At 37.3% G+C, this 13746-nt stretch overlaps 2 protein-coding genes across 5 annotated transcripts in view; both read left to right on the top strand.

Moving 5' to 3' along the window:
* Positions 1-3446: 3446 nt before the first annotated feature.
* On the top strand, positions 3447-6170 carry LOC125314824. Its single transcript, XM_048278041.1, has 5 exons — positions 3447-3778; positions 4113-4184; positions 4748-4843; positions 5354-5741; positions 6137-6170. Exons 1-5 carry the CDS (start codon positions 3721-3723, stop codon positions 6168-6170), a joined length of 648 nt encoding a protein of 215 aa, XP_048133998.1. The 5' UTR covers positions 3447-3720.
* Positions 5802-13746, top strand: part of LOC115733326 (ankyrin repeat-containing protein ITN1-like) — a 32435-nt gene continuing 24490 nt past the window's right edge. Inside the window, exons 1-3 of one of the 4 annotated variants that reach the window (XM_048277810.1) lie at positions 5802-6045; positions 6137-6199; positions 7114-7547. In XM_048277810.1, coding sequence (XP_048133767.1) covers positions 6190-6199; positions 7114-7547 — 444 coding nt within the window. In that variant the 5' untranslated portion in view covers positions 5802-6045; positions 6137-6189. The other 3 variants (XM_048277811.1, XM_048277812.1, XM_048277809.1) reach the window with 3 other exon arrangements.

The raw sequence follows: 13746 nt of genomic DNA, 5'->3' as shown, positions 1-13746 counted from the left end.
CGAAAGTAAGGGCTTGTTCTTGCTGATAGCTTTATTCGTCTAAAGGCTTGCAAATAAACTTGTCTGAATACCTTTATGGTGCATTTGGCTTGTGAAAATATTCTAATAAAAAAATGTGTACTGTTCTCATCTTCCATTTTCGGGTTTTTTTCCAAATTAATTTTTTTAAAATATTTACAAAAATATTTTTTAAAAATAAATATTTACAAATTTGGGCCTCACTCTGCGGTTGAGGTGCCGAGGCACCCTTGCTCGGCACCCCCATTGCCGAGCAAGCCCATACCGTGTTTTTTTTTAAATCATTGATACTTATAATATTATAATTTTTTCTTGTGAAGCTTCTCTTTATAACATAATTAGCAATACTTAATGTAAAAATTTATTAAGATCTATAATTAATAAATAATGTTGTAATTATGTAATTAATTAAAAATATTCATAAAATAAAATTGGTAATATATATAAAAAAAATGATATTTTCATAATATATTCATCTATTGGAGAGGCAGAAATCCAACCGGAAGGCGAAACGGTGATGTGTCAAGAACCGGCGGATCGGGTCGACGACATTGGATTGGGCTCAAATTCGGTCAGCTGAAGCGAAACGCTTTTTCTCATTTCATATATGTATCTTGTGTGAAAGCTTTTTCTTTAGAAAGATTTTGCCTTCAATTGAATCGAAGTTTCTTATGCTTTGGTCTAGACGAAAGTAAGGGCTTGTTCTCGCCGATAGCTTTATTCGTCTAAAGGCTTGCAAATAAACTTGTCTGAATACCTTTATGGTGCATTTGGCTTGTGAAAATATTCTAATAAAAAATGTGTACTGTTCTCATCTTCCCTTTTCGGGTTTTTTTCTAAATTAATTTTTTTTAAATATTTACAAAAATATTTTTAAAAAATAAATATTTACAAATTTGGGCCTCGCTCGGCGGTTGAGGTGTTGAGTAGCCCTTGCTCGGCGACCCCATTGCCGAGCAAGCCCATACTAGACTTTTTTTTTTAAATTATTGATACTTATAATATTATAAATTTTTTCTTGTGAAGCTTATCTTTATAACATAATTAGCAATAATTAATGTAAAAATTTATTAAGATCTATAATTAAAAAATAATGTTGTAATTATGTAATTAATTAAAAATATTCATAAAATAAAATTGGTAAGATATGTAAAAAAATGATATTTTCATAATATATTCATCTATTGGAGAGGTAGAAATCCAACCGGAAGGCGAAACGGTGATATGTCAAAAACGGCAGGATCGGATCGATGACATCAGATTGGGCTCAAATTCGGTCGGCTGAAGCGAAACGCTTTTTCTCATTTCATATATGTATCTTGTGTGAAAGCTTTTTCTTTAGAAAGATTCTGCCTTCAATTGAATCGAAGTTTCTTATGCTTTGGTCTAGACGAAAGTAAGGGTTTGTTCTCGCTGATAGCTTTATTCGTCTAAAGGCTTGCAAATAAACTTGTCTAAATACCTTTATGGTGCATTTGGCTTGTGAAAATATTCTAATAAAAAATGTGTACGGTTCTCATCTTCCCTTTTCGGGTTTTTTTCTAAATTAATTTTTTTTTAAATATTTACAAAAATATTTTTTAAAAATAAATATTTACAAATTTGGGTCTCGCTCGGCGGTTGAGGTGCTGAGCGGCCCTTGCTCGGCAGCCCCATTGCCGTGCAAGCCCATACCGGACTTTTTTTTTTAAATTATTGATACTTATAATATTATAATTTTTTTCTTTTGAAGCTTATCTTTATAACATAATTAGCAATAATTAATGTAAAAATTTATTAAGAACTATAATTAATAAATAATGTTGTAATTATGTAATTAATTAAAAATATTCATAAAATAAAATTGGTAATATATATAAAAATGATATTTTCATAATATATTCATCTATTGGAGAGGCAGAAATCCAACCGGAAGGCGAAACGGTGATGTGTCAAGAACCGGTGGATCGGGTCGACGACATTGGATTGGGCTCAAATTCGATCGGCTGAAGCGAAACGGCGTCCTAATCAATATTCACCGCCATAAGCGGTGATGAACGATGGATTTTTGCGATTCAAGATGATCAAGATGAGTTTTCCTATTTTTTTAGTATTTTCGAAATTTATTAAAGAGAAAAATCTCAAAATTCAATAATAATCATCGTCCTAAAAAATGTTATAATAACACCTTTTATAGGGTGTTAACCCTAAACCTAGCCCTAGTAGGATTTTAAATATCAAAATCCAAAATTACAAACATTTCTCTTTAATAAATCCCGAAAATACTAAAAAAATAGGAAAACCCATCTAGACGATCCCGAATCGCAAAAATCCATCGTTCGTCACCGCCAACGGCAGTGCATATTGATTAGGACGCCGTTTGGCTTCAACCGACCGAATTTGAGCCCGATCCGATGTCGTCGACTCGATTCGCCGATTCTTGACACATCACCGTTTTACCTTCAAGTTGGATTTCTGCCTCTCTAATAGATGAATGTATTATGAAAATCTCATTTTTTCATATATCTTATCAATTTTATTTTATGAATATTTTTAATTAATTACATAATTACAACATTATTTATTAATTATAGATCTTAATAAATTTTTACATTAATTATTGCTAATTATGTTATAAAGAGAAGCTTCACAAGAAAAAAATTATAATATTATAAGTATCAATAATTAAAAAAATACAAAAAAAAGGCCCAAGATGGGCCTTGCTCGACAATGGGGCTGCCGAGTAAAGGCTGCTCGGCAGCCCAACCGCCGAGCGAGGGGCTAGGCCGAACGGGCGTCACTCGGCACCTCAACCGCTGAGCGAGGCCCAAATTTGTACATATTTATTTTTAAAATTTTTTTTTGTAAATATATTTTTTTTAAAAAAAAATTAATTTGGAAAAAAAAACCCCCATTTTCTCAAAAATATGTTTGGTGAGCGAAAAATAAGAGTTTTTCATAGGAATGAGGGGGAAATTGTCCAAAAAGTCCTAAACCTATTACACTTGTACCGATTCAGCCATAAACCTTTTAATTGTGCTAATTTAATCCTAAACCTTTTGATAACTTGTCAATTCAGTCCTAAACCTTTTAATTATGCTAATTTGGTCATAAATCTTTTAATAATTTGCCAAGCTAGTCCTAAACCTTTTCACGAATTATCAATTTAGTCCTTCCGGTAAATTACTTAAATAATAAGTTTAAGACTAAAATGGAAAATTTTCAAAATATTTAGGACTAAATTGACAATATTTCTAAAAGTTTAGGACTAAATTGGCATAATTAAAAGGTTTAGGACATAATTGGTAAGTTGTCAAAATGTTTAGGATTGAATTTGCACAATTGAAAGGTTTAAGACTAAAATGGCATAAGTAGAATAGGTTTAGAACTCTTTTGGTAATTTTCCTGATTTGTGGCACCCAAGCTTGAGCCTCCTTGGCAGCTTGTACATGTCTAGTCGATAATCTGGGCGACAATCCATTTTACACTCGAGTAATCCAACTGCTATAAAGTTAAAAAATAAAAATAAAAAAAGAAAGGATGTGCTTTACTTGCTCTAGATGTAAGGGCTCACCTTTACGTTAGGGGAGGTGCTTGTGTATAAATAGGAACGAGCGAACTCGTCTAGGTAGATAAAAACACTTCGATAATTGAATATCATACTCATTTTTGCATTCTCCATTTTTTTTGTTGTTGAAAGACTGCAACGAGGAGAGGAACCCAATGGGGCAGCAAATAAGCAAAAAACTAAGGAAGTCAAATCCTGCAGAGCCACGACCAGGTACATGTTCCCTTATGGCTTTGGATGACGATGCTGTTAGAATTCATATGATTCTACTCTGCGGAAATTCATAATTAAATAATCTTAGATCTTCATGATTTTCACAACAAGAAGAATTAAACTCATGATCTCTGTTAAGTTTGACATTAATTCCTTTGTTTAAAAGTTTACTATCTGAGTTTAATGCAGAAAATCCATACAATGAATGAGTCTAACACTAGTCATCTACACATGGTCTAAAGCGTACAAGTTTTTTTTTTTTTTTAAAGCATACAAGTTGTAATTAATTTTTTTTTAATGTTATTTATGTTCATTTCTCTTCTTGGTAACAAAGAGTTTCACAAAGAAGGGAGTTCGAAAGCCATGGCAAGTGGAGCCTCCCAAGACGGTCGCAAAACAGCTGGAGGTTAGTCGCTTTGAAAATTAAATTTCCGTTTTTCTTAAATCTTGCGTTTCATTCATTTTGAGTTTTTTTAATGAAACATTTTGAGTTTTACAGCATTATCGAATTGTGGCATATAAATATTTCATTTAATCTTATTATAATTTTTTATGTCTGAATAATATCTTGAAATATAATTGAGAAAGTCCGACAAGAAATACTTTTTTACTTACAAAGATTAAAAGAACGCGGTCGTAATTTATGAATGATCCCGCCGATAAGATCAGTGGCAACTACAAGAAAAACTAACGAATAAACAAACTGTCCAAGATATGAAAGTTCAAAGGTCCCACAAAACTAGTTCGTGATACATTACCTATCATTGAAAAAAAAAAAACCTCATAATCTCGGTTAAATTTAAAATTCGAGTTTTCTTTCTTAAAAAGTTTTATCATCTAAGTTCAATACAAAAGATTTCACGGCACGAATGAGCATGATACAAGTCATGGGTGGATGATCTAGACCATACAAAGTCTAACTAATTTTCCTATGGTTATTTATTTTCATTTCTCTTTTTGGTAACAAAGAGGTTCATGTAGAAGGAAGTTCAGAAGGCATGGTAAATCTTGTGGAAGACAGTCGCAGGTGGGTGGAGCAACTGCGCATGAGACGATCAAATAAAGGTTTGTCACTTTGATCTCACAACTTTCGTGCTTCATAAATCGGGTGTTTCCACACATTGACTTTATTTAATCAAAAGCATTTTAAATTTATTGGCATACAAATTGTTAGAAGATGGAATTCGACGAATAGAGTACAAGCACGAGCGAAATAAATCAATGCAAGCCCTGACTCTATAACATGTAAGAAAGAGAGACTACGTATATATGCATAGAGTATATAAATTTCACAGTCAAGCCATCATGCTGATATATAAATTCAAATATAATCTTCTCGTCATTCTTAAAATGCGAATTACTTCTTGGATTATAATCAAGACAGCCCAAATAAAAAAATTCTTTTTTTCACTTGCAAAGAGTAAAGGAAGGTGAAAAAGGTCTGTTAAGTAAATCACTGCCTCTTCAATGGCATCCGAGTTTCATGGGAACTTTGAGGAAGGGCAATGGTTACACTTAGACCTAAAAATCAAGAAGTGTGAAAGCCTAAGGATTTTTGGTGTTCAATTTTTGCAGTCCTGCCAAGAGCGAAGGTAATTGAGAACTATCGATCATTGTTTGAGGCCGCGTGGAAAGGTGATTGGAAAACTACCGAGAAACTCCTCAATGAAGACATTGCAGCAATGACAGCCCATGTTATGACCACTGAAAGTCAGGGCTTTACTGTGCTCGAAGTTGCGATTATGGGCGAACAAGATCAGTTGGTTGAGAATCTGATCAAGCACTTTCCTAAATATCACAATCCTAGTCGGGCCCTCTGCTTTGCTGCTCGAGGGGGAAGAATAAGGATAGTAAAGGCATTAGCAGACGAAGTTGAGTATGATCCTGAAGATAAGGAAAAAATTATAGCTGATGCGTTGGACCTTGCATTCACGTTTTCTCCTACGCAGAAGGAGGTTATCTGGTACCTGGTCAAGCGTACAAAACCATGTCAAACTACCTGTCCCAAACTTGTTCTTTCTGGCCATTTGGGTAGCATTTCACACTTGCTCATCTTATCTCATTATCTTCGTTGTTCACCTGAATTAACTTTTTTGTTTGTGTCCCAAAAGACATACTCTTGTATTTAGCTCGCAAATACCCCGGCACTTTGGGAGACCCCGGAGAAGACCCCAAAGATGTTACCTATCTCGAATTGCTCGCGACACTGACTCCTTACTTCCATAGTGGAGCTAAACTCAATTTTTGGCAAAAAGCTATTTACAATTGTAGGTACATGTGGCGCTTCTTATGTTAGATATGTACAATTCGAGCAACTCTATTCCCGTGGTGTTCACTCTATTTGTTACCATTTTTTAGGTATCCCTCTATGGTTGGTCGATACAGTGTTTGACAACTCCAAAGACACGAAGATGGCTCGAGGTATTTTTGTTGATCTGCTTAGTGGATGCACTAACAACACGACAAAAAAAAAAAAATCATTCATTAAGAACAATGTTAAGGGACAGGGACTGCATCTATCGGTACAAATTAATAACTAAACCACCATGTATGTCACCAACCAATCTCTAATATAAAATTTGCAAAGTTGGTTGATAAGTCTTACTCAATGTCAAAATTGCCAAGAAGAACTGTTGAGAATTGTAGATTTGGATTGCAAGCCATAGAGGCTGATTGATCCAGAGTTGTTTTCTAACATGTTCAAGCATTATTAAATTCAATTACATGTGCTATTTTCATTTAACGTTTGTGATACTATCTTTTAATTTCATCACTACTTCTTGATTTGCTAACATAATTCGTCTCTTCTCTCCGTGGTGTAGCACTACTAGCACTTAATCGGTTCAAGAAATCAGTATGGAATCTTGTCACAAAATCAGGTACACAAAGGTGCTATTTTATATATGGATAAAGCACATGGGTAGAGATCTCTAATTAAAAGTGTATATTGATACTTTCAGTATATCCCTTTGAGATCATTGTTATTAACATACGACTTGATTCTAATTAGTTTAATTCAAGGTTTACGCTATAAGCATCCATTAGGTGAACCCGTAAAAATATTCAATCGAAGGCAGGTTTATCGATCCATTGCTGAATTTATCCTTTTCTTAGAAGAAGAAAAAATCTTTTTTCTCTTAAGACATCATGTGTGCTCATCGATAGATCCATCTGTTCTATGATTCATGCATTTTAACTTTTTCAAAGCCCTATCAAGTTTGTTTTCTCGATTAATGACTTAAATCCATCATTTTCCACATACTGTATATGTGAAACCTTTTTAACCTTTTTATTCTTCATCATTAGTAAAATTACCTATCTGATGTTACGTGCAGTACCTGTCATCAAAAGGTGTGGAGAATTGAAGTTGAGGCACCATTGCTTGCTTGAGATTGCAAAACTAGCTCTTATGGAGATGAAGAGTAATATGGGAACGCCCAAAATGCTTGAATTTCTATTAACTTCAGGCGTTGTCCTTGACGCTGCATCACGCGGAATCTTTGAATTTGTGGACTTATGTCTTAAAAGTTTTCCGGAGTTGATGTGGGATGACAATTTCGCAAAAGAACTGATAAAAAAAGTTGTGAAGGGACGGCATGTTGAGTTGTTTAGACTAGTGAGGACGCACAACCGCATTCGATATATTGCTGAAGATGCTTTGATCAACCTTGATCTAATGATGGCTGTAACCGAATGGTCATCAAAATGTGTATCCTTGGATGTTTCTGGAGCAGCTTTTCTTCTGCAGAGGGAACTTCAGTGGTTTCAAGTCAGTTCTCTTTGCTCGTTTGCCTCCCTTTTATGCTCTATAATGTCAATTAACATTAATAGGCGTTCTTTATTTTTCTTAAGGTAGTGGATGATAGTACCTTTCCTTCTCTTAATTGGATGAAATATCAAGAAGACAAGAGCACATATTGGGAAGTTTTTGTACAACAACGGCAAGAGTTACTTAAGGACGCAAGGCAATGGATGAAGGATACATCATCCTCTTGTAGCCTCGTTGGGACTCTCATTGTTACGATAGCTTTCGCTGCAGCTTTTATGGTACCTGGAGGCAACGACAACAATATGGGGATCCCGATACTTCTGAAGAACAACTCATTCATGGCATTCACAGTTGCAAACTCTCTTGCTCTGTTTTCCTCTGTCGCCGCCACGTTGATGTTCTTGGTTGTCCTAACTTCATGCTACGCAATTGAAGATTTCCTCTTCTCACTGCCGAGAGACATGACACTGGGCCTCACTTTTCTATTCCTCTCATTGGCTTTTATGCTGGTGGCATTTAGTTCTGCTCTTATGATCGTCCTGAGCGAACAATGGAGGTGGATTTACATCCCAGTTGCTTTGCTGGCTGCCGTCCCTATCGTAATGTTCTCAATCTTACAGCTGCCCTTGTACGTTGAAATGGTTGAATCCACCTACTGGCCTCGCCTCTACCGTCCCCTGAAGCTTTGGAAGTAATCTCTATTATTATTGGACAAGAACATTGGTTATGTAATTATATTCGTATTTGTTACTGTGTGTGAAATGTAGCTCATGTATTAAGACTTCTGAAGTGTGAAATCAGCAATACTTGCGCTATAGTTCATTGTATGCTGCCAAGCGCCCGCCTTGTCTCGATTGTCTTATTTGTATGCTTCATTGCTCGTTATCTTATTAAGGTGAACCCAATTTTTCAGAGTATTGGCAAAATGGGCACTAACATTCAATAGGGTTCACCTCATTCTCTCTTCCAACTCTTTGGCCTCGACCTCCGCCATCTTAGCCGCGTCCGCTGTCGATTCCTCCTGCACTTTCGTGATCCTCATGCTCCGCTTCTTGTCCACCACATCACCCCTTCCTAACTGATCACCTAGCAACTGACCAACACCACCACCTCCATCAGAAACATAGCCATCAAAATCCTGCACTCCAGCCTCACCAGGACTTTAGCCTCTTTCGGGTCTCTCCATGATCCCAGCAATTTTTTGGTGAATAGAATAGCGCCAGGACGCCAAGCACCTGGCAGGACAGTGAAGCGAGGAGGAGGATCGACATACCTGGATGCAATCGGCATGTGGAGATGTCTTTGATATTGTGACAAGACGACCAAGTTAGGTAAAATGTACGCTAGACCTACCGTGCAAATGAGGTTCCCCGCTGCCATTGGGAATAAGTTCGTAAAGAAGGCAGCGGTCATGTTCCTCCACACATATACCAATCAGCTTGACAAGATTCCTGTGATGTAGCTGGCTAAAACATCTCGACTTCGGCTAAAAATTCCTGGCCACCCTCTTTCAGAACTTTCACAGCTGCACTGGTCCCATCTCCAGGAATGTGGCTATATACACGCCCAGAACTACCTTCGCGGGGTATTGAGACTTGCAGAAACAATCGGTAGATCTCTCGACGTCACTCATGCTGAGCGTTATAGCGGACCCTGCATGAGTCCGGATGCTACATCCAAATGACAATGAGGCAGAGCTCGGGTCATTTCCGAGGACCCTGGACCCTGCCGTAAATGTAAGACATCGGCCTCTACGTCGAGAATGAGAGAACACCCCTCGGACCCGATCTCGCAACACTTACGATAAAAAAAAAAAAAAATCTAAGCTGCGGTCATTACTAGATAACGAGTCCTTGTCAATTCTGATGCTACAATCCGGGACATCTTCTAGGACTCATCTTTCAGGAAAAGGGTAGATAAGACATTCCTCTGTGTTAATATTTGACCAACTCCATTCAGAGTTTTCTTTTTACGGACCACCTTTGACCACCAACCTCCATTATGCATTGTGTTTCATTACCCAAATCCAACCAGCAGCCGAGCAAAAAAGCGACAGCAACAAGGGCAGATAGGATAATCATAGTAACATACCACACGCTTATGCCGTGATTATGCTTGCAAGAAATTTGGACACAAACCATTTGATTCTGAATTTAACCATCACGTTAAATAGGGCTGATTTGGGCACCGACAGAAAGTTGTGCTTTTTTTAGATTAAAAGAAAAATGCTTTACGAGCTAAAGTTTAGCCAAAATTGAGATCCGAGCTAAATTTAGTGCTTTTTAAGAAAACTAGGCCCTCCTGTAGCTTGGACACGACTTGACAATTACTTGAGATGAAACTGCCTAATTTTGAATCAAGCTCGAGCTTGAACTACTCGAGTATCTTGTCAAGCAGGCCCTGAAAATACTTAACTCGATAGGCTCACGAAACTAATCGAAATTTTATATTTCTTTTTAAAATTTTTAATGGTAAGAGAAAACACACATGCCGGGAAAATTACTCAAGCTTACCCTTGCCTGCATAAACAAATTGTGAATCTGCTTTTTGGTATTCTTCAAAGTATACGTCTCTTCTCCCAGGGACTTTCACATTTACATTTATTTTTTTTGGTCATATCTTCTAGGTTTGCGCGGCACACGATCGATACCGCTCCAAATAATTTATCTTGGAAATATATTTGACGGAGTGTATCTCATTATTTTGTAAATTCCTCACTGGCCCTAAATGCAGTTTTTGATGCTTTAGAATCAAATATCACCCAACTCTCTTTTGGCATTATTGTAGAATTTTCACGTGTTAATAGACAAGGGAAAAAATTACCAAAAAATTCTTATATCTATTGCAATTGTGCCAGTTCAGTCTTAAACATCTTGCATTTGTGCCAATTCAGTCAATCCGACCAATTTTATCAGAAATCGCCGATATGGATGCCGACCGTTCTACGAGACACGGCTGGCATGGAAAATTTTTAGCAATATCTTAATAAATTGTCAATATAATCCTTCGACCAATTTTGATCAAGGGTCAATTTTTATTATTTTCTAAGTTTTTTTCTTTCTTTTTTTTTCTCACTCCGGCTGGCAAGGGCCGCCTCACAGGTCACATTGGAATAAGAAAAATAAAATAAAATAAAAAGGTAAGATAAGACAGAAAAATATGTATATAACTTAGACAAATTATTTAAAAAAGAAGATGTTGTCCGCGTCAATCTTGGCGGTGCCAAGTGGGACAACTTGTTTCCATTTTTTCGGCCCAAATTGGCCCGGAGAACTAAATTGACAAATTATAAAAAGGTTTAGGATTAAATTAATATCCGTACAATAAGTGCATCCAAGTACAATTAAACGTACCTCTACATATATCCGTATTGTAATAGGGAGATTTATCGAGATTATATTTTTTTAAGGGTTTCCTTGGTATAGAAATCAAACTTTGGACCAATTAAACTGCTAGGTCCAATTTCGCAGTTTAATATTCAAGTAAGAGCCTGTCTTCATCAAATCAATATGATACCAGAGTTCAAGATGCTCTTGCATGTGAAAGTAATGATTTTCCCAAGTAGTCCCTATAAGTTCGTGAAATCTATCCGGATGTTTATGTAGTTACAGCAAAAATTTAGCTGTGCAAGTGCTATTTCCAAAAAGGATAACTCGTAGTTAATTAAGTAAAAATGTACCATGACATTCGATGTTGAACAAAAAAGATACGGACCATCGAGAGTGACAAGTTCTGCGGCAAAATCCCAAGTGGGCTTAATGCCAGTAGTTCTCGACTCGTATCGCTAGTTTATAGTTTCTAACTTGAATTAATGATCGACTTGGATATGGTTGCACATAAAGAAATTTTTGGGACTTTGTTTTTGTATTCTAAATTCTGATAAGGCTGAAAAGGACCGTGGCGTGGTCGAATATCCGAACCATTTTAATTGACGCAATGAATCAAATGTAACATATAATCAAAAATATATAGTTGATTGATTAACATGGAGAAAATTACCAAAAAAGTCCTACAGGCCGGCGAGCTCCAGCGACCCTCGCTGGCCACTCGGCCAGGCCATTGCAATCGCGGGTGAGGTGGCCTTGCTTGCGACCGGCGAGGCCATGGCCACCTTCGCCCTTGGCCTCGCTTCGCGAACCTAATAATTCGATCTCTCATCTACATCTCAAGGTCTGTGAATTTACTAATTCCTCTAGAGAAGAACATGAAATGTCCCATGGCGGATGCATTGTTAAACCATCACAAGGCGCGGTCGCAGGGCAAGTCTTGGATGACGCCACTCGGCGCCGACCGATCAAATGGACTAAATTGCCACAAATGCAAAATGTTTAAAACTTAATTAGAAAAAAAATTTTAGGACTGAATTTACATAATTGCAATAGGTTTAGGATTTTTTTGGTAATTTTCCGGATTAATATGACCTTCACTATTTCTTCATCCAAGTACCGAAGAGCTAGCCTTCCACGTTTACACTTTATTTCTTGACAAATTGTCCCGAGCAAGGTTTTTCGTGATATTTAAACTAATGAAAAAGTATGATAATTAATTTGGGATAATGACACAAATGGTCTCCGAACTTTGATCCAATGTCAATATGATCTCTGAACTTTTAATTTGACCAATGTGGTCCATAAACTTTAGCCCAATATGCAATGCGATCTCTGAACTTTCAATTTATTCAATGTGGTCATTGAATTTTTAGAACATGTTCAACTTAGTCCCTGAACCATAGGAAAATATTCAATTTAATCATTCCATTAATTCAAGTTAAGAGACGACATTTGATATTTTCTTACGCTAAAGTTAGGCTTTTTTGGGGAGGTGTTGGGTCCATTTCGGTCCAATGGATTCAGAATCTGATTTCTAGAGTGCTCCTAATAAGTCTTGATAACAGGATCAGAAGATGAGGAGCAAACTCTTATATATGTTATATTAATGTGGCGAGGATATTGAACGACAAAGGCGCATGCTCCCAGGAAACAAGCACATATGGGCCTGAGAAAAACGTGAGGGGCCCCTTTTTGCCACTAGGTTTGTTTGGCTAAAGGCTTGCAAATTAGCTTGCCTGAATAGCTTTCTTGTGCCTGAGAAAAGAGGTGGCTTAACTTGGTAAAGATTCCATTTGTGTCGAAGGATGAAAATTTGAACATTTCCATTTTACATCTATATTTTGCGTGAAAGCATTTTCTTTAAGAAGATTATGCCTTGAATCGATTCGAAATTCCCGAGTTATACTTTTGGGCCAGACAAAAATGAGGTACCTGTTTTTGCTAATAGTTCTATTTGGCTAAAGGCTTCCAAATTAACTTGCCTGAATAACTTTCTTGTGCCCAAGAAAAGAAGGGGCTGAACTTGGTAAAGACTTCATTGGTGTCAAAAACAGGAAATTGGAACATTTCCATTTTACATTTATATTTTGCGTGAAAGCTGTTTCTTTAGGAAGATTATGCCTTGAGTGGAATTGAAGTTCCTTTCTTTCGCTTTTGGGCAAGACAAAAGTGAGGCGCTTAGGGGTAAGTACACTACAAATGCCGTAGCTTGTATACGACGCTCACTTTGAGTGCCATAACTTTTTTTTACGCTTACTTGAGTGCCACAACTTTTAAAAATCAATCACTTGAATGCCATCGGTGATTTGGCTTGCTGGAAATCCTACATGGATGCTGGAAAGTCGGACGTGGCATCGCCGGCACAATTTTTTTGAATTTTTTAATATTTTTTGGAATATATTTATTTATTATTTATTTTGAATTTTTTTTATTTTCCTCTGTAATTTTTTTTTTTCTGATTTTTGACATTGGCCGTCGAGGGTCACCGATGACCCTCGCCGGCCACAAATTCGTCGCCGGCCGTGATGGCCATGGGCAAGGGTCATTGCGACCTCGCTGGCCGCGAGTGAGGGCATGAAGGCCCTCGCAACCTTGCCAGCCATGGCCGCGAAGGCCCTTGCCCGGACCATGCGAAGGCCATTGCGCCCTAACCCGTGATCGCCCTCCCCTCGCCAACCGTGAGCGGTGGCACAATGGCCCTCGCCAGGTCCGGGGGAGGGCCTTCGTGGCCATGGCCGGTGGGACCGCGAGGGCCCTCGCCCCTCGGCGACGGATTCATGGTCGGTGAGGCCCGCTGGTGACCCTCGCCAGCTAATGTAAAAAACCCAGAAAATAAAAAAACAAAAGAAAATTGGAAAATAACGTAAAAT

Source organism: Rhodamnia argentea, chromosome 4 (assembly GCF_020921035.1).
Source record: "Rhodamnia argentea isolate NSW1041297 chromosome 4, ASM2092103v1, whole genome shotgun sequence".
In the NCBI taxonomy this organism is placed as follows: domain Eukaryota; kingdom Viridiplantae; phylum Streptophyta; class Magnoliopsida; order Myrtales; family Myrtaceae; genus Rhodamnia; species Rhodamnia argentea.
Note: the sequence above shows the minus strand (reverse complement) of the source record. Positions and strands in the feature narration are given on the sequence as shown.